This window comes from Sus scrofa, chromosome 7 (genome assembly GCF_054392235.1).
Source record: "Sus scrofa isolate SSC_HxYL_T2T_F1_AM1 chromosome 7, Sscrofa_HxYL_maternal_Yorkshire_Landrace_v2.0, whole genome shotgun sequence".
NCBI classification, from domain to species: Eukaryota; Metazoa; Chordata; class Mammalia; order Artiodactyla; family Suidae; genus Sus; species Sus scrofa.
In genome coordinates this window covers 134,188,034-134,208,675 of record NC_139389.1, presented here as the reverse complement: position 1 = coordinate 134,208,675, position 20,642 = coordinate 134,188,034, and the positions used below count along the sequence as shown (strand labels likewise).

The 20,642-nt window shown below is 56.6% G+C and overlaps 1 protein-coding gene across 14 annotated transcripts in view; it reads left to right on the top strand.

Moving 5' to 3' along the window:
• The window catches only part of MOK (MOK protein kinase), a 54,214-nt gene that overhangs the window by 32,878 nt on the left and 694 nt on the right, over positions 1-20,642 (top strand). For 3 of the 14 annotated variants that reach the window (XM_084970247.1, XM_084970245.1, XM_084970243.1), the window contains exons 3-12: positions 2,429-2,518; positions 4,107-4,177; positions 9,248-9,326; positions 9,456-9,504; positions 11,432-11,607; positions 13,166-13,267; positions 14,187-14,360; positions 14,903-15,020; positions 16,254-16,454; positions 20,107-20,324. In XM_084970247.1, coding sequence (XP_084826373.1) covers positions 2,429-2,518; positions 4,107-4,177; positions 9,248-9,326; positions 9,456-9,504; positions 11,432-11,607; positions 13,166-13,267; positions 14,187-14,360; positions 14,903-15,020; positions 16,254-16,454; positions 20,107-20,316 — 1,270 coding nt within the window. In that variant the 3' untranslated portion in view covers positions 20,317-20,324. Of the gene's footprint in view, positions 1-2,428; positions 2,519-4,106; positions 4,178-9,247; positions 9,327-9,455; positions 9,505-11,428; positions 11,608-13,165; positions 13,268-14,186; positions 14,361-14,902; positions 15,021-16,253; positions 16,455-16,529; positions 17,453-20,106; positions 20,325-20,642 lie in introns of those variants that run through there. The other 11 variants (XM_084970252.1, XM_084970251.1, XM_021081583.2 and 8 more) reach the window with 7 other exon arrangements.

The following is a 20,642-nucleotide window of genomic DNA, read 5'->3' as shown; positions in this document are numbered from 1 at the left end:
AGGGGGTCCTGGGCCCCAGAGGTGGGCAGTGTTGCTTTAAATAAAGGTAAACTTTTATTTTGTAGGATTTTTGAACGCTATTAATATCAATGAAAATTGTCACTCTCCAGAAGGAACTGGATCGGGCTGATCTCCAGCCTTTTGAACATGAAATTTATGAGGTTCTGTGGGATCAATTTTGGGGAGTGCCTTCTGGAGGCATTTAGGGGAGGCCGGGGTGCCGGCGAGACACCTGAGGTGGGGTGGGTGGCGAGAGGACAAGGTTGTGATCTGGTCCCTGCACACGCCGGCAGTGGTGACTGAGTGAAGAGACCCATACCAGCTGCTAGCCTGAGCCTGCGGAGTGCCGGCCTCCCCTGCCCTCGCCCTGCGAGGCCCTTACCCAGCGCTCCCCAGAACCCCCCTCTCCAGCCGCCAAAGGCTTGTCGTGCCTGGCTCGACAGAGACCCCTGTGGGATCCTGCGTTGGAGGCCCTGTCTCTCCTGGTCACGGTGTGCAGGTTGCTGGTATTTTGAATGTTACCTCGTACGTGAGGGAGGACCTAGGGGATGAGAGCGGACGAGGGTCTAAAACTTGTCCGAAGTGGCCTCACACTCAGACCGTTCGGGTTCTTAGATGCCAGACTCCCATTTGTTGGCTAGCCTGAGAGAGCCTGAAACAGTCAGCTATGCTGATTTAAAACAGCAATAGGAGTTCCCGTCGTGGCGCGGTGGAAACCCGACTAGGAACCATGAGGTTGTGGGTTCGATCCCTGGCCTTGCTCCGTGGGTTAAGGATCAGGCGTTGCCATGAACTGTGGTGTTGGTCGCAGATGCGGCTCGGATCCCGCGTTGCTGTGGCTCTGCCGAAGGCCGGCGGCTACAGCTCTGATTAGACCCCTAGCCTGGGAACCTCCATATGCCGCGTGTGCAGCCCTAGAAAAGACAAAAAAAAAAAAAAAAATTTGGTGGAAGGGTTTTGCCGCTTCAGTGGAAGAGTGGAAGAATATTCCCAGAGTTAGTTTCCTTCCAGAGCCTGGCGGATGGAGTCATTCACTGACCCTGTGCCCCCACCGTGGGGAGGGCTGTCTCCTGGAAGAGTCTGTCTGGAGGGTGGTGACAGCCAGCCTCAGGCTGTGGGCCTCTGTCGCCGAAGTGGTTGTGATTTGGCACGTGAGCGTAGTGGCAGGCAGAGCGGTCTTTGGAAGAAGCCTGCGGTGAGACACACCTGCCGAGAGCACACCTGTCCCAGCGAATGAAACTGAGAAAATGTAGGGCCTTTGTGGACGAGACGAGGGAAGACTGGGTCTGAACTGGAGACCCTTGTTTCAGATGCTGTTTACTTGCTCAGTTGCTAAGTTCCCACAAACCCATTAATAGGATTTCTGTTTTTTGCTTTTTAGGGCCACACCTGAGGCATATGGAAGTTTCTGGGTTAGGGTCGAATCAGAGCAGCAGCTGCTGGCCTGCTGGTGCAACACTAGATCCAAGCCACATGTGTAGTGTACACCCCAGCTCACAACTACGCCAGAACCTGAACTCACTGAGCGAGGCCAGGGATTGACCTGCATCCTCATGGCTACTAGTTGGATTCATAACCCACTGAACCACAACGGGAACTCCTGACTGATAGGAAACTTTGATAACTATTTCTTTTTTTAAATCTTTTTAGGGCCACACTGGAGGTGTATGGAGGTTCCCAGGCTAGGGGTTGAATCAGAGCTACAGCTGCCGGCCTACACCTCAGCCACAGCAATGGGGGGTCCAAACCTCATCTTTGACGTGCACCGCAGCTCACAACAATGCTGGCTCCTTAACCCACCGAGCGAGGCCAGAGATCAAACCTGCATCCTCACGGCTACTAATTGAATTCGTTTCCTCTGTGCCACCACGGGAATTCCTAATATCTGTTTCTATATATGTTAGTTATGGAAGAAACTACCAATGTATTCTGTCAGGAGCATAGATGGGAAAAGTTTGATTATATGTCTGGAGCTATAAGAACCTTGCTTTTTTTAATAAGATAATGTAGAAATAAGATATGCTTAAGTTCAACTGCTAATGGGAGAAATAAAACCTGATTAACTTGTTTGAAGGTTTTTGTTTTTTTTGTTTTTTGTCTTTTTAGGGCTGCATTTGGGGCATATGGAGGTTCCCAGGCTCGGGGTTGAATTGAAGCTGTAGCTGTTGGCCTATACCCGACCACAGCAACGCCAGATCCAAGCCACCTATGTGACCTCCACCACAGCTCACCGCAGTCCTTCCTTAGCCCCCTTAGCAAGGCCAGGGATCGAACCTGTGTCCTCATGGATGCTAGTCAGATTCGTTTCCACTGAGCCACACCGGGGACTCCCTGAAATATTGGTTTGGTGGTGGTGGTCATGGATAACACACAGGGACTTAACCACCCTGAGCTGAAGCTCACGTGTTTGTTTTTACCTACACAACAGTATCGAGCAAGTGAACAGTCTGCGAGAGATACAAGCCCTGAGGCGCCTGAATCCACACCCAAACATCCTCACGCTGCACGAAGTGCTTTTGTAAGTATATTTGGGGCTTCAAAAATTATCCAAGTTTGATGTAACCGTTAAATCTCTTTTTAAGAAGGAAAACCACGGCAGACCCTGTCAGCCTGCAGCTCAGACGGTGATCTGAGCCCCGGGGTGGAAACGCCTTCACCGGCCTCTCTGCAGCTCACTTGGGCTTCTGTGTAAAAGGTGGTGGCTCTGGGCGTCTGCGTGTGAGTTGTGAGCTGCTGGGCAGTCCCTGGTCACGTTTCGGGGACCGTGCCTGCTTGTCCCTGCCGGTCGCCACCCCTGTGTGGTTTCCTATAGGCTTTCTCACTGTAACTGACATCCTTTCGGGGGAGTTTTCGCTTCTGCTCTAAGCGTAGAGGTTGACCCGTTGATCGGGAAGGCGGAGCACAGCTTGTCTGCAGGTGCTGGCAGCTCTTTGCCGTGCCCCAGACTCTGACCAGGGGCTCAGGCTGGGGTCCGGAGCAGCTTTGTGGAGGTGCCTCCAGGGAAGCCTGGCCTCTGCAACCAGCCAAGAAACCACACCTCTGACAGTTAAAGGGCAGATTTTCATCGGAGGATAGAATGGCTGTAAACTCAGGACACACTAGCTTATGGCCTCGAGGCCACCTGGCCTGCGTCTTCTGAGCCCTGAGTTCAGATGGGTCCCCGAGACCAGGGTCTGCGTGTGATGGCACAGCGCTGCCTATGCCAAGGGCACTTTATGTGCACCTGACAACACACATCTGTCCGAGACGGCGGCCTCTGATGGCCCTGAGGGACCGTGGGGACCTCTCCCAGCAGCAGAGAGGCACCCTGAGCAGAGTCTGGGGTGACGCTGCGGGGGTGTAATGTGACTCGTTTTTCTCCTGTTCACCCCGGCTGCATTTTGGATTACTCCCCCCACAGTGTAATGGATGCCAGTTTTCTTTCTTTCTTTTTTTGGGGCCGTGTCTGTGGCATGTGGCATTCCTGTTCCCAGGCCAGAAATCGAACATGCGCCACAGCAGTGACCCGAGCTGCCACAGTGACAGTGCTGGATCCTTAACCCATTGAGCCACAAGAGAATGTCATAAGGTATCCCAATTACATGGATGTGAGTTAGTGCCTTGAAAGGAAAGTCGCATGCCCCAGAGCGTGAATGATTAAATCCTATTTTGGGGGGAGTTCCCTGGTGGCTCAGCAGGGTAAGGATCCAGTGTTGTCACTGCTATGGCACAGATTCAGTCCCTGGCCTGGGAACTTTTGTATGGTGTGGGTACAGCCAAAAAAAAAAAAAAAAAAATCCAATGTTTTTGGTTTTGCTTATCTAATTCTTCAGCCTCATTCCTTCTTTCTGCTGATAGAAACTTTTATATTTTCAAGACACTTCTCTTTAAAAATTGTGGGAGGACTTTTGGAATTTTTGCCTAAAGTGATTTTACTATTATTTTAAATTACTTTTACCTGAAATATTGATTAAAAATCAAAACTTATACTGTTTTAAGTTTTACACTTTGATCTTTGATTGTGGGAGTGTTTTATGTTTATCAGAAATGTTTACAAGTGAATTAAATATTTGATTGTATTTTCTGATTAAGACAAAATATATTTTAAAACCTGCTTTCTTCTCCAGTGACAGAAAATCTGGTTCTCTTGCGCTAATATGTGAACTTATGGACATGAATATTTATGAGCTAATTCGAGGTACGTAGAATAATTTGAAAGCTAATCTGAGATAGATTATTTATTTATTTATTTATTTATTTATTTATTTTGCTTTTTAGGGCCGCACGTATGGCATTTGGAAGTCCCCAGGCTAGGGGCCGTATTGGACCTGCAGCTGCTGGCCTCCGCCACAGCCACAGCCACGCCAGATCCTTAACCCACTGAGTGAGGCCAGGGGTTGAATTCATGTCCTCTTGGATTCTAGTCGGGTTTGTTACCTCTGGGTCACCATAGGAATTCCAAATCTAAGATCTTTTAAAGCTCGTAGTTTCCGTATTCTTGGTTTTAGTTCCCAAAGTCATTAGTCCCCATGGCGCCGTCGTTGTATTATATAAACATGCAGTACTGGGAGTTCCCGCTGTGGTGCAAGGGGACTGGCAGGGTCTCTGCAGCTCCAGGACTCAGGTCAATCCCCAGCCCAGCCCAGCTGGTTAAAGGATCCGGCATGGCTACAGCTACGGTGTAGGTCAAAACTGCAGCTTGGATCTGATCCCTGGCCAGGGAGCTCCATATGCCATGAGACAGCTTTTCAAAAAAAAAAAAAGCCAAAGAACCAACGTACTGGACAGTGAGTGTACAGGCCCCGGGTGGTGTCTTTCTGGCAGTCTGGTCTGCGCAGGCGAGCGAGAGGTGAGCCAGAGGGCGTTCAGGCTGCCGGGTGGCATGGATGAGGATGGCGTGGGAGCCAGCAGCTGGCGAGGCCTTCCTCCCCCAGGTCACCGCCGCCGGGGCCCCGCGCCCTGGCCTGTCCCCTGCGAGGGCTTTTCCTGGCTCTGCTGTGGCTCAGCGTTCTGTTCTCTGCTTCAGAACAAGGCAGGGCTTCCCCACGGCTGCTCCCACTGAGCGGGAGCCTCCTCCCGCGTGGAGCCGTCCCGCGCCCCCTGGGTCCCAGCGTGCTCCTGGCTGGGAGAACACGGCTGCCCCAGCCCACCTCCGTCCTGGCTGGTTCTGCAGCCTCGCAAAGGTCACCGAGGGGAGTGGAGAGGAGGAGGCCGGTGGCTGGCCCACATTTAGCAAAACCCCAGGGGACTGACCTCCTCAGGACAAAGGAGCCTTGTAACCATCCCCCAGGGGGCAGCACGGGCAGAGACCCGCCGTACAGGTCGTGTTATGCTTGTCAAACACATGGAAAATCGGCTGCCTTCCGTGGTGTGAGCAGCTCTAGCTGAAATGGCACTGGAGCGCCGGCATATCCTAGATGATTTAAAACCTGCTCTATTAGAACAGAAACGGACTCCCAGACGTGGAGAGCAGACCCGCGGTTGCCGAGGGGGCAGGGGCGGGGGGACGGGGAGTTTGGGGTTCGTAGATGTAAACCATTCCTGTTGGAACGGGTGAGCAGTGAGGGCTGCTGTACGGCACAGGGAGCTGTATCCAGTCCCCGTGATGCCACGGATGGTGCTATGAGAAAAAATGTATGTGCATGCGCGTAACTGGGTCACTGCTCCACAGCAGAATTTGACAGAACATTGTGAATCAACGATTAAAAAAACCTGCCGTATTATCTCACACAACGTAGCCAAACCGATGGTGGTGTGCTGTGGAAAAGCGAGATGGAGAGGCTGGTCTTGCGACGACCAAGGCACTGGTAGTGAAGGAACATGCAGAGAGTTCAAGTAAAATTAAGAAGTGGGAGAGTGAAGAAAAGCACTATGTCAAATTCACTTTTTATATGTCACTTAAAATACATGTGGTAGGAGTTCCTGTCGTGGCGCAGTGGTTAACGAATCCGACTAGGAACCATGAGGTCGAGGGTTCGGTCCCTGCCCTCGCTCAGCGGGTTAACGATCCGGCGTTGCCATGAGCTGTGGTGTAGGTTGCAGACGCGGCTCGGATCCCGCGTTGCTGTGGCTCTGGCGTAGGCCGGTGGCTACAGCTCCGATTCAACCCCTAGCCTGGGAACCTCCATATGCCGCGGGAGCGGCCCAAGAAATAGCAACAACAACAACAACAAAAGACAAAAAAAAAATAAAAAAAAAAAAATAAAATACATGTGGTAGGAAATTACTAATAAAATAGATATTATAAGTAGACACGTTTTTCTCCATCTGTTAAGTTGATGTAAAGCTTTGGGATCTTTCGGGGAAACAGGAGCTTGCCTTGTATCGAGGAAGATATGGTACCCCTTTGTTTTTTTCCTTGGTCTTTTTAGGGCTGCGCGTGTGGCATATGGAGGTTCCCAGGCTAGGGGTCCAATCGGAGCTGCAGCTGCCGGTCTACACCACAGCCACAGAAATCTGTGTGGTGGCAGATGCTGAACCCTTTTCCTTCGGCCTCTGTCCGTAGCGAGGAGGGAGTGTAGACAGCAGACTGCTGTCCCCCGGCTCAGAGGCCTCGCGTGCTGGCGGATGCGGCCTGGCTGCACTGCGCTTGGCACGGAGCCCCAGCGCCGTCAGGGGTGAGGGCACCCGCGTTTCCTCGTCAGATTCGCTTGGCCGCGAGGTCCCCGGGGGCCGGCTCCACACGGAGGCCCACCTCTCGCCTGCATCCCCCTCTGCCCAGGCCCCCCAGCCTCGCCCAGGGCAGTGTGCTGGGAACCGAGCTCTCCTTGGCGAGGTCCCCGGGCCAGAGTGTGCCGCCTGGGGCCGTGGGGTGTGACTGGGGACCCGGCGCGCACCGCCAGGCCCGGGCAGGGGCACGAGCTGGGCGTTTCGTTGAGCTGCCACACTGGCAGCCAGGTTCCCTCAGGTGGCACCGCCGGCCAGACCCACGGTTCAGGGTTGTAGTCACTCCGGTTTTTACGTGGCTGCTTTCGTAGGTGACATTCTTCAGTGTCTTCTTAATGTGTTTATTTAGTGAAAATTAACTGGCAAAAGTGAATTTGGTCAGGAGAGCCGAAGCGGGAGAATACTGTTTGCCGTCTGCTGGCGTCGGTAGGCGTCGGACAGGGCGCTTGGAAGTGGCTTGTTAATTGTAGCGGATGTTTGCAGGCAAGAATCTGGTAGGAACCAGATGCAGTCTTGGGCCTGGAAAGGTAGGGTCTTGTTTTGGGAAAACTGTTGTATGGCGATGGTCAGTCCCCTCCTTGGCAAGGCCGTGGACCCTCGTGTTGTCCTCGCCCCCACGGCTGCCGGGTGGCCGGGGGTCCAGGAGGACAGGAAGGGCAGGCACGCCAGGGCTTCACACTGGGGCTGAAGGCAGCTGGCAACACGGCAAGGCTGCCACCTGCCCGGGTTTGCGATTCACTCTGGCGAGGTTTGGGCCCTGACATCTCTTTTCTAAAAGTTCCCTGGGTGATGATAAGGGTTGAGTGGATTTGGCTTTTCCTAAAAGAGTCTGCCTTTCCTGAGTTCAAGCTCAGGTGACTAGGATGAGCTGTGTTGTAAGTGAGATGCAGTGTGGACATGGCTGGGAAGGTGCTTCTGGAAATAGAACAGCATGAACACAATTGGGAAGTGCAGGGGCTTCGGGGGCACGTCAGGCTCATCCCCCGTGAATGTGGCTGCAGCAGCCGATCACCAGGATGGATGTCGGGAGGCGAGGTTCCCAGGACGAGGAACCAAGCCTGGCAGCTGATTCTGAGAACTTGTTGGAAGGGCAGCTCGGGGGCCCAAGGCAGACCTGCTGAGCTGGAAAGGCCTGGAGGTGGGGGTGGGGGAAGGTTCTGGTGCTGCGGGACCCTGCACTCCTGTCCCGGGAGGGATTCTGCTGACGGCTGCAGAGGCCCCTCGCCAGACAAGGCCTGAACTTCATGAAGCTTCATCCAGCCCCGTGTGTGAGAGAGAATGGAACTTTTGCTTTTGTTTCACCTTCATGTAGATAATAATTTAATAAAATTACAGAATTCCTCCCTAAGCTGGGGGAGCTGACCATGCCTTGGTTTTAATTCTTTTAATTTAAATTCTGGAAAACTGATGAGAAATTCTGTGGAACAGAATAAAAAGATTGTAATATGACTTGGAAGAAGTTAATTCATTGCACTTAGATAGTTTATCATTTAAATTACTTGTATGATTAACATAAACATTCTTGTTTTATGAGAAAAGGAACACATTTACTTTTTCAACAGAAATTGCACACGTAGGGCCGGAAGTGTCGAGTGGGGTACGGGCTCATGGAGGGGAAAGTGGTTTTTTGAATTGTTAGGTTGGAGCGGATATTTTGTAGATTACAACTTAATAATTCAAAAGCACATACTTTGAAATTAAAATCCAGAACAAGGGTGGCTGTGATGCTGGAGTGCAGTATGAAGAGTTTTAGAACATCAGGGAGCTCCCATCACGGCTCAGGGATTAGGAACCTGACTGGTGTCCATGAGGAGGAAGGTTCGATCCCTGGCCTCTCTCAGTGGGTTAAGGATCCAGTGGTGCCACAGCTGCAGCGTAGGTTGAAGGTGCAACTCGGATCTGCTGTGGCTGTGGCTGTGGCCGGCAGCTGCAGCTCCAATTCGACCTCTAGCCCAGGAACTTCTATGTGCGACAGGTGCGGCCCTTAAAAAAAAAAGACAAAGAGAAAAAGAACATCATGAAAGCGCAGGAAGAGAGGAAGGTGTGGCGGGCAGAGTGTGGGCCGGTGCTGGGTGCATCCGCTGGTGCCAAGGAGTGCTTCCTTCTGTGGGAAAGGAGAGCGCGGGCATCTGGGGTGTGAAAAACGTCCTCCTGTTGAGCCTCGATCGGCCCCCTTGAGAATGAAATCTGCGTCTGGACAGGGAGTCCAGGAGGCCTCAGGATCTGCAAGTGGCTCCTGACTCTTGGGCAGCGGTCTGAGGGAGGGTGTCCTGGAGGCCCCCCCACCCCACGCCCCCCAGGCAGCGTGGGGTCAGGCAAACGCCAGGACTGCGCTGACGCGGCGCAGTCAGAGGCCTTGGCTCGGTGGGATTTGGAATGACAGCATGCCAGGATGTGGCATTTCAAATGGCATATTTTGTAGCTCCATTCCCAGCTACAAGATAGGCTCATTTTCCCTAGAACTGTATACTTCGCGTGATTTTTCCCTGAGAAAATTAGACTTGCAGATGTTATTAAATAAAGAGTACATTTTATTCTTTGTTTCAGAAAGGGAGACACAGACCGTTGGTAATGATATTTGGCTATTTCCTTGATTGCACAGGGCGAAGACAGCCGTTATCAGAAAAGAAAATTTCGCGCTATATGTACCAGTTGTGTAAATCCCTTGATCACATGCACAGGTACGTGCTTGGAGACATGGTGGCTCTCAAATTCGTAAAATGTATTAACAGTCATTAAAAATATAGGCTAAAAGAATTTGAAGGAATAAGGTACAGTTAATTCTATTCTTCCCTTTATGTTGAATGCAGAAATGGAATATTTCACAGAGATGTAAAACCAGAAAATATATTAATAAAGGTAAGAACTTTTATATGAAAAACTGGTATCAGGATGAAGGTAGACTGAAAACTTCTTATTGGCTATGCTTTCGGTCTCAAATGGCTGGATACCATGTTATAATTTTTTTTTTTTTTTTTTTTTTGTCTTTTGTCTTTTTTGTTGTTGTTGTTGTTGCTATTTCTTGGGCCACTCCCGCGGCATATGGAGGTTCCCAGGCTGGGGTTGAATCGGAGCTGTAGCCACCGGCCTACGCCAGAGCCACAGCAACTCAGGATCCGAGCCTCGTCTGCAACCTACACCACAGTTCACGGCAACGCCAGATCGTTAACCCACTGAGCAAGGGCAGGGACCGAACCCGCAACCTCATGGTTCCTAGTCGGATTCGTTAACCACTGCGCCACGACGGGAACTCCCATGTTATAATTTTTTCTTCCAGTGTGGGAAAAAATGGTTTATTTAATAAATACTATCAGCATAACCGTACACCTGGAAAAAAATAATCTTAGGCACCCTTCTTATGTAGAAACTAAACTCTATTCAAATTATCATTCTAACCACTCCATGTGTAAAAGCGAGGAAGCAGCATTGGAGCGCAGAGCGGTCTCCCTCGCCAGCCCTTGAGCTGTGCTTGAGTCAAGTGTGTGGCCTGGTCAGGGCGTGCGGGGAAACCCTCGGGAAACCCGTTGTCCCAGTTAGGCTGACGAGTTCACTGCCCCCCAGAGCCTCCTCCTGCCCCTTGGGAAACTCCCCTCTCGGTCCCTGGTCCCCAGGCAAAGGCCAGCTGACTTTCTGTCACGTAGAATCCGTGTGCATTTTCTAGAATGGTCTATAAATGGAACGGTGTGGGACATCCTCTCTCTTGGCCTGGCTTCCTTGGCTCGGCGTCGTGGCTCTGAGACCGGTGGGCGCTGCGGTGTGTGCGGCTGGCACACCTGATCACACTGCCCTTTGGTTCTGCCGTCGCTGTTGCTCTGTTGCTCTGCGTTTCGGCTGGGGACGTTCTCTTGGCAGATCTTCGGGCTCCCGATTCTTTCCTGGGCCGTGGTGATCTGCTGAGGAGCCTGTCAAAGTCGTTTTCATTCTTGTTCGAGTTTTGTATTTCTAGTGTTTCCTTTTCGCTCTTTCCTGGGGCCTCCTTCTCTCGGCTTAGGTTTCCCGCCCGAACTTGGCGCCCTTAGCTCAGCAGCCGTAGCTACTCCACATTTCCCGGCTGGCAGTGCCAGCATGCTCCAAACCTGTGCCGAACCCGAGTCTGGTTTGGATGACTGCCTTGTCTCTGCAGGCTGTGGGGCCTTTTTTCTTTTTTGTCTTTTTCTTTTTCTGCCATACCCCTGGCATGGGGAAGTTTCCGGGCCAGGGGTTGACTCCCAGCTGGAGATGCAGCGTGTACCACAGCTGCGGCAACACCAGATCCTTAAGCCACTGCGCCGGGTCGGGGAGCCAACTGGCACCTCCGCAGAGACAGGCAGTTTTCTTGCCTTTTCCTGAGGAAGGGGCGCAGAGGGCCAGGCCGTTGGAGGAGGGCTCCGGATAATCTGGGTAAGAGAGGTGCTTAAGGCCCGTGGCAGCTCGAGGGGCCAGAGCTTCACATTCATGGACGGCATGCACTTGTCACTTGCATGCCAGCGGTGAAGACGACGGAGAAACACCTGGAAACCTGTTTCCCTGGCCGGCCGACTGGCTCCAAAGATCCCCGCTGGTGTGGGCTGGGGCCCTCGCTGCCCCCGCCCGGGAACCGAGCTGCCGCAAGCGCCGGGTTGAGGCGCCCGGGCAGCGGACCTGGGGTCATTTCCCAGGCCAGGCGGCCTTTGGAAATCTCTGTAAAACGCAGCCAGAGTATTTGTGCGTGTGCTCCCCTGAACAGAAACACCGCCCCCTCATCGCCAGAGGCGGTTCAGGTGCTCGGACAGCCACCCAGGCGCCCCGCCTCTCTGCCCCGCAGCAGGATGTCCTGAAGTTAGGGGACTTCGGGTCCTGCCGGAGCGTCTGTTCTAAGCAGCCGCACACAGAGTACGTCTCCACCCGCTGGTACCGGGCCCCGGAGTGTCTGCTCACCGACGGCTTCTACTCCTACAAGATGGACCTGTGGAGCGCGGGCTGCGTGCTCTACGAGATCGCCAGGTAGCGGCCGGCCCTCGCGCTGCGCACAGGTTTACAGCCCCTCTGGTGCCGCGGCTGCTTTTAGCTCAGCAGGAAGCGTGTGGGGCGCTCATCTTGCCCTCGGTCTGGCGCTTTTCCTGCCTGCTCGTCCGGAGGAGGGAGCACTCTCCCTTCCTCCTGCCCCCTGGCCTGTCCTGGCTCTGGTGGGTGGTACACCTCATTTCTGCCGTCGGGGCTGCCGTGGGGAGGGCCGGGGGTGGCCCCGGGTCCCCCTCAGGTACAGGCCTTCAGGCAGGTGCTCTGGCCGCAGGTGTGAGGATGAGCCAGGATCTAGAAAGCCCCAACCCTCCCCGTCCTCCCCCCGCAGCCTCTGGGCTTCACCCCCGGCCAGAGCCGATCCCGGGGAAGGGCGAGGGCCTGTCCGCTCCTCGCAGGCACAGGCGCGGGGTGTCGGGTTGAAGAAGCCCCAGGAGGAGGGGCAGCGCCCTCGCGCTCCGGTGGGTCGCTAGGACGGGTGGTGGATTTAAGGTCAGTGCATCAGAACCGGCAGGGCCTGCGCCGGCCACTCCCACCTGCCCAGCTGGGCCCTTCAGGACATACCTGCTGGTTCTAGATCAGTCGTATGTATTGATAAGTGACCTTGTTAATTTGGGAAAGGAGAGAGACGGTTTCACTGATGCCGAAGCACCAACACAGCCTTTCTCAGGTGCTGACACCCTCGCGCTCGTTGGGAAGGCTGAGAAGGGCTTCGGCGCGAGTGCGCGGTGGCCTGGGCCGACCCTGGGCCAAACCCGGCTGAGCTGTCTTGGCACCTGGCCTGCCCCACTCGGGCGTCTCCCACCCCCGCACTGTCTCTTCTGCCCTGCAGCCTGAGGTGCTGCTCTTCGCCTGACTGGAAGCTGGCCTCACTGCCCGCGCTACATCCCTTTTTTCCTGGCCTCCCGGCTGCACATGGAGTTCCAGGGTCACGGATCAGATCTGAGCCGCAGCTGGGGCAATGCCTGATCCTTTAACCCGCCTCCTGGCGCTGCAGAGACGCCATGGATCCCATCGCGCCACAGCAGGACCTCCCGGGGCTACATTTTTGTTTGGTCGTTTTGTTTCTTCCTTTTGGCCATGCCTGCAGTAAGTGGAAATTCTGGCGCCAGGGATCGAACCTGTACCACAGCAGTGACACAGCCGGATCCTTAGCCCTTTGAGCCACCAGGGAGGAACTCCCAGAGCTACGATTCTCAGCTCTTCTCTGTGGCATATATATGAACGTGAGAGGTCTGAAATCTTTTATCCATGATTCCAAAATCCACAAAACCTCCAAAGCCAAAAGCGTCCCTTGGAACTCATTTGCCGCAGCGCTTGACCCGACCCAGCCTGAATTTTGGTTGGCAGAACCCCGCTGAGCTGTGAGGTGGCTCTCGGAGGTTTCATCTGGCAGCCAATGTGCGCTCAGGCTGTGCAGATCCAGGAATGAAGACGCGCTCTGTGGGGACAGCAGAGGGAGGGAGGGAGGGAGGCCTCCCTCGGGGGCTGGAGGGCCCGCAGCCGGGAGGTCGCCGCCCTGACCGCAGCCCTCACCCGCCAGCCTGCAGCCGCTCTTCCCTGGAGCCAACGAGCTGGACCAGATCTCAAAAATCCACGACATCATGGGCACGCCTGCTGCAAAGACCCTCAGCAAGTTCCAACAGTGAGTGCACGCGCTCCCGGCCCGTCCCGGGCATCCGCAGCCCTCCCCGCCATCGGGCCAGCAGTCTCGGCCCCTGACTGTTGACTCGGGTGGTAGAGGCTTTGGGTGAGAACGGTTTCCCAGCCGGGCTGGGCACGGGGGCGCCGCCCCCTGGGACGCGGCCACACGGATGCCTGGGCTGGGACTCCTGGCTGGGTTTTGCTTTGGTCAGAGGGGGAGGAGGGCCCCTCAGGCTGAGGGCGTGGGCAGCCCTCAGCAGCTCCCAGACCCTGGGAAGAGAGATGACAACTGGTGTGGATTCTTTTTCTTTTTTTAATCTTTACTTCACTTTTCTCTAGTGGGAATGTGATATTAGTCTTTTCAAGGAAAAGTAGTTTTCTTCCATTTATAGCATAAAAGACCTCATGACTCTCCCCACTTTTTAAAATAGACTTTTAAAAAAAGGAGTCCCCTGGTGGCCTAGTGGTTAAGGATCCAGCATTGTCACCACGGTGGCATGGGTTCAGTCCCCAGCTTGGGAACTTCTGCATGCCATGAGCATGGCCAAAAAAAAAAAAAAGACTTTAATTTTTTAAGAGCAATTTTAGGTTCACAGAAAAACTGAACAGAAGGTAGAGAGGTTCTACCCACCTTCTGGCCTCCCATGACCGTGCAGCACCCCCGCCATCAGCGTTGGCGCTGGAGTGGCTCGGCTGCCGTAACCCGACCACGCTGACATGTCGTCATCACCAAAGTCCACAGGGTCCCTGGGGGTCCGCGCTTGTGTTCTATGGGTTGGACAACTGCTGGATCCCATGCCCCCCGTTTTAGGCCATAAGCTGTTAGCTTCAGTGCAGGTCCCTATAGAGCTGTGAGGCTGGACCGGCCACGTGCTCTAAATGACGCAGGACCATTTGTCATCATTGGGCTTTTGCTGCAGGTCGAGAGCTGTGAGTTTCGACTTTCCTTTTACAAAGGGGTCAGGAATCCCTGTGCCAACGGCCAGTCTGTCCCCGCAGTGCCTCTCGCTCCTGCGCGCAATGGTGGCCTATGACCCCGATGACAGGGTCACTGCCCACCAGGCCCTGCAGCATCCCTACTTCCGAGAGCAGAGGTAGGCACGCTGGCATCCCCCTGGGCCTGGGGGCTGGCTCACAGGATCCTGGGCACACGGTGGCCCAGGGGCTTCTGGGAACGTGCCCGCTCCTCTCTGGTGTACCCTCCCCAGAGGAGGCTGTCAGTGGCTGCCTGGCCAGCTGGAAGGCCACCTCTGGAGCAGCGTGGCTGGGAGTAGGGTGGCACACAGCCAGTCAACGGGTGGAACTTGCCGCAGGTTGGTCAGCTTGATGGGTGGTGCCTGGCACTGAAGTATCTGCCTTGGGGTCTTCTGCTTCCACCCCTGCCAGCACCACTACAGGGGTGACGCGGGGGTGACATTGGGCGGGGTTGGGGCATGCAGCTCACAGAGCCCTGTCTGCTGGCCGCCCAGAGACCGCCAGGCCGACACAGAAAAGGGAGAGCACTGGTGATGGTGCGTGAGGACGCGAGGGGGTGGCGGCAAGGCGGGCCAGGCAGGTTGGAGACGGGCAGGCAGACGAGGCCTGTGCTGGGCGGGCTCTCAGGGGAGGCACCGCCTTCTCTCTTCCTTCCCTGTAGGGCAGCTGAGAAGCAGGCCAGCCACGGGAGGAGAGTCACGGCCTGCTTTCCAGAGCGCCCCGTGGCCCCCGAGCTCCTCAAGCAAACCTGGCAGATGTCCACGGCGGGCAGGAAGCAGGTACCGAGTGAGCCAGGGGGCTGGGTGCAGGCAGCCAGCTAATGGGCACCATCCTTTGCACTGCCCTGGCTGAGGTTCCTGGCATCCGGGCTGGAGTCCCTCCACCCACAGCGCTCTGCAGACCTGCCCATCGCGCCCTCAGACCGATCTTAGCAGGGGCACGGGGAAGCCATCACTGGCCCAGGTGACCATCCCCACGTGGCCACTGAGCCCCCGTGAGAGCAGCAGGCCCTGGGGGGCACGCTGTCTGTCTCAGAGGCTGTTTCGTGGCTTCGTCTTGGCGCCAGGCTCCTCCTCCTTTTCAGACCCCGCCCCCCCGCCCCGTGCTGCCCCCGCTGGCTTAGTCCCCACGTACCTGTGCCCTGTGGCTGTTTCTCACTCGGCCGGCATCGCTCCGCGTCACCCTCCACCAGGGGCTGCAGATACACCTGCAGCCGGACTGCTTTCCAGAAATGGACACTCCTGTGTCCAGCCACCTGCTTGAGGCCACACATCAGAGTCCAAAAGGCAGCCTTTTTCCATCCCATCCCCCGGTTTCTCCCTGCAAAGTGGCCTTTCTCCCCGTGCCTCCCGTCCCAGGGAGGGTGGAGGCAGCTTCCTCTCAGGGCCCAGACCGTGGACAGACCCACCCCTGCCCCTGGCCTGAGCCCCCCTCATCTTGCCCCCAGGCGTGGGCCCTGCTGGGCCGCCCGTCTCCTGCCGGCATCTACCAAGGGCGCCCCCTGCAGGCGGGGCTGAGGCCCATGCTGTCCGCGAGGGCCACTGAAGGCGTTGGGCTTTGCAGGCCATTCAGTCTCCGTCACAGCTGCCCACGCTTGTGGCGCCGTGGACCAAACGTAAACGAGTGGCGAGGTGGCTTTTTTGGCAAAGTGGTGGCCCTGACGAGGTGGCTTTCAGTAAAATGATGGCCCTGTATGAATTGCACAGAGTTTTCAGCTACTAAAGGTGGCTCACTAGCCACACAAAAGCCGCTTTGGCCGACCTCAGGGAGTCTGAGCGGGAGGCATCGCCATGGCCCTGGCCCTTGGAGGCGCCTGTCACAGCGCAGCCTCCCCCGCGGTCAGCCCAGGCCCCAGGCCCAGCCTTGCTTTGGGTGGCTGGGCCACGGTGTGCGGTCTGGGGCTGCATGTCACCCTCACGGGCAGCGCCGTAGGAGGCTGAAGTCGTACGGAAGAGCCCCTTTGGGTGTTCCCGATTCCCACGGAGGGGAACCGACCTCTGCTTTGTTTGAAGAAACAGCCCCTGCGGCCAGAGGAGGGCCGCCCCCGGAGACAGGGGCCCGCCTGCCTGGTGGAGCTGCCCAGACTCCAGCTTTCGGGGGGGACCACGCTGTCGTCTTACGCCAGCCCCGCGCTGCAGTCCATGTTTGCCCCGGGAGCCGACGGGAAGGTCCCGGTGCTGAGACCCCCGAAGTTCATGGGCGCGAGCCAGAAGGTGGGTGTCCCCTGGCCGTCCCGGCGCCGGCTCACGCCCATCCTGGCCCACACTGAGCGTCCCTTGCTTCAACAGACAGCCGCGCAGAAGGCCGTCAAGCCGAACCTGAAGCAGTGCCGGCTGCCCACGATAGGACGGAGAGACGGCGGCTACTGAGCAGCCCCCGCGGCCCAATGCTCGCAGCCCGGGTGCAGCCCGGCCTGGCAGCCTGACGGCTCCGGGAGGCCCCGCACAGCTGCCCTGTCGGCCTGGAGCCTCCGAAGGCAGCTGTGCTGTGTGTGCCAGCCTGACACACGTGTAAACCGGCGCCTCCCAGGCTTTGCTTTTATTTTTGTAACACAGGAATTTGGGGCAGGAAATGTTTTGTAATTTTTTGTGTGAATCAGAACAGAGAAATTACACTTATCGTTTAGGCTTGGTGTCACCGAGGGCTCCGCACGTTTCGCCTCGTGGTACGACGTCACCAAGAGCGTCGTGGCGTGTGTGGCTGGCAGGCTGGAATTGGAGCCCCTGACGCGCATGAAAGGATGAGCTCTCGTTGCTGCTTCTCCCTTTGCCGACTGTCCGTTCCTCCTGTTTGAGCCCGTCAGGGACTGATTTTGTTGGAAAGGCTTTGGTGCAGCTCCGCTGTGGGAGGAAGCGGGCCTGCCCTCCAGCACTTGGTGCCCCCTGGCCCAGGGCAGGTCACGTGTTGGCGTCGAGGTCCAGCTCTGTCCCGTGGGTAGAGGGCAGGGCACTCATGCCAGCCCTGGGGCGCCCAGCTCCGTCTGTGGGCGGCCAGCAGGGGGTTGGGCACAAGGCACGGGAAGAACCTGTTTCCCCGTGGGGGCGGACGAGGCCCAGAGGCAGTGGCACCGGGCGCGGCTGGGCTAGGCCACTGGGCAGAGGAGACCCCGTGAAAGCGCCTTTTTGTCTTGGTCTGTCGCCTCGTGGTTAGTGTTCCTTCTTTTTCTCATCTCCTCAAACTTCCAGCGGTAAAAAACAGATTTCCCAGGTTAGTCTTTAGTCTTATTCCATCTTTAAGACAGATGGGTGACGCCCTCCAGTGACCCCAGCCCTTCTGGGGGGCTGTGAGGGGGGCCACGTCCCAGGCGGGGCTGGGGAGGTGGGCGTGGCCTCGGGTGCAGCCAGTGGTTCCAGTGGCGGGGGCGGGGGACCCGTGGGTGGGGCCGCCTGGGGCCCCGGAGCCATCTGAAGGCCAGACTGACGGGAGGGTGGGGAAGCACTTCCTTTTAGAGCCATCGCAGCCGTGTGAGGACGAGGCATCGGGGCAGGAAGGGCGCCCAGGAGCCCGCAGCGGGGGCCACTGAGAGCGTCCCCCGCACAGAGGGGGGCGGGGCGTGCATGGCTGCCGTCCTCGAGGGCAGGCTGCAAGTGCAGGCCACCTAGGGAGGGTTGGGGAGATGTTCCCCCCTTTAAATATATCAACAGCTTCGAAGATTCTCCGTGTTCCATTTTGAGAGAGCAAACTCGTCCCTCCCCACAGCCGGTGCGGGCCAGGTGCTCTCTGGGGCGGCCCTTGGCAGGTCCTCCTGCCCCAGGAGGGGGCTGGCATATCAGCTTCTGCAGGTCAAGTCCAAGGTCCCATTGGCACCTGGGGGCGTCCTGTGTCTACACTGCCTGCTCCTGGCGGGGAGCTGATGCCGTGCAGCCCGACAACAACGGGCAGGCAGGGGCTGAAGCACAGGAGGCCGCCTGGCCCTGCTGCCTGGAGCCCTGGCGGGGTCTTCGCCCAGCACAAGCCGGAGGATTGTGAGCCAGGCTCCGGGTTGAGCTGTTGGATGGCCCCCGCGGCCCTGGATGCGCCCCCACAGAGCCTCAGGAGGAAGCGGGCCGTGGTCTCCCAGCTCCTCCTCCACCACCCCAGCGGGTTCTCCCAGCCCAGGGCCCAGCTTGTGCCAGAGAGGGGACATCCAGCACTGACAGCTCCCATGCTGAGACGAGGCGGGCGGGGGCTTGGGCACAGGGGATCCAACTGGCGGCTGCGGCGTTGCTCAGCCTGCCCACAGGGGAGGAAAAGCTGAGGGCCCCGGCGGGGAGGGTCGGCCAGCAAGCTGGCTGCAGGGTCCAGGCTGAGCCAGTCCACCCGGGATGGCCTCCTCCTCTTGGCTTCCCTCATGCCCACCCCGTGCCCCACGCGGGGAGCCTGCGTGGGGAAGCGTGAGACAGGGAGCTCGGGCACAAAGGGTGCGGGGAGCAGAGCCCGCCTCCTTCCGCGGCTTCTGGAGGTGGGGGCCACCCTGGGCCCAGTGCCACCTGCTGCGTGGGGACAGTTTCAGGCTGGCTGATTTGGGACGTCGTCTTGGACCATGCGGCCAGGGGCCAGTTAGGAACCAAGCCCCCCAAATAGCCATTCCTCACACGGAGGCGGCGACAGCAGACGGCACAGCAGAGCTGGGCGCGGGGCGACACACGGTGGGCAGGGCGGGACTGGCCACCCCGCGCAGCGACCGTCTCGGGGCCCATGGACCTCCGCACTGCTGTCCTGGTGCCAGCCAGGTCCTGCTAGTCCACGGGAGGGTCACGTGGGCCAGACTCCTGGACTCGAGTTTCTGGGGCGGCCCTTCTGATCTCCAGAAACACGCGTGGCTCCCCTGTAAGTCGTCTTGGAAGCACTTAGAGACCAGTGCTGTGACGAAGAGGACAAACACCAAATGCTGACTATCTCAAATGCGATGCTTTTTCTTCCGCGGCCACACCCGCGGCACATGGAGCTTCCCAGGCGAGGGGTCGAATCGGAGCTGTAGCCGCCGGCCGACACCACAGCCACAGCCACGGCAGATCCTTAACCAACAGTGCAAGACCAGGGATCGAACCTGCGTCCCCATGGTTACTAGTCAGATTCGTTCCTGCTGCGCCACGACAGGAACTCCCAAAAATGTGCCGATGTTTCAGTAGCAAGGCTATTCTGCACGCGTGTGATACCTAAGTTCCGATTCTCTCACTTAAAATGGGGGGGTATCTTGGTGAGCGGCGGTCTTCACCTCCCCTGCAGGCTCCCACGTGCTCTGACGGAGGCCAGGCTGGTGGCGGGAGCTCCTGCTGGAGCAGCCCTGGGCCAGCGGTGGGGGCTGGGCGTGGGGCAGGGATGCCCCTGGGCTCTGAGAAGGAAGCCAAGACCAGGCCACGAGAGCTTTTTTGAAACGGTAACATTATCCCGTTGCTGGTTCACATAGATGATGAAAATGGGCGAGTAACCTTTTCTAGCCTAAACTCACTTGGCCATGCCCGCAATTTAATGGGATCACTCAGAAATGTGTTTTAGGTGATACTTTAAGGTTTAGAGTCTCATTGATAAAAAGGCCTTCAAAGGGTTCGATGGTATATGACTTTGGGGACGTTATTTTTTGGCTGCCCCAGTGGCACTGCATTAGTTCCTGGGCCAGGAACTTAACCGCTAGGCCAACAGGGAACTCCTTTGTATGACTTTTTTGAACGGAGAGAAGTTCCTCTGTTGGCAGCTACACGTCGCTAGGGTTCTAGTAACTTGTAGCATCGACCAGTAGGAGGGGCCTGATCTGAGCTCAGCTCGCTCAGCAGCTGGTTTCAACCAAGTAAACTCCCATGCAACGTCCTCAGCTTTTCCCCGTGTCGTGGACATCACTCTGTACGGTGTTCGATACTCACCATACAGAGTCATGTGCACTCCTAGGCTTGCAGTGACAGACATGGACCGGCGGGCTGCAAGCTTCGAGAACCTGGCGCGCCGGAACTGCGGCTGGTGTACGTGTGCCTCTGCCCACCAGGCCAGAGACGGGGAGTCTGCGAGAAGGGGCAAGAAAACCCGAGAACTCTCCAGATGAGCCGTGTTCTTGAGCAGCCTGTCTTACATCAGACCGTGACTGCTGGGCTTGTGCTTTGAGGGGCAAGGTAGGCATATTTATTTCAACAAAAAAGTACATTATGGAGTTCCTGTAGTGGCTCAGTAGTTAACGTATCCGACTAGGAACCATGAAGTTGTGGGTTCGATCCCTGGCCTCGCTCAGTGGGTTAAGGATCCAGCATTGCCATGAGCTGTGGTGTAGGTTGCAGACGCAGCTTGGATCCCGTGTTGCTGTGGCTCTGGTGTAGGCTGGCGGCTACAGCTCTGATTAAACCCCTAGCCTGGGAACCTCAATATGCCACGGGTGAGGCCCTGAAAAGACCAAAAAAAAAAAGTATGTTAAACTTTGTGGCTCAGCGGAAACA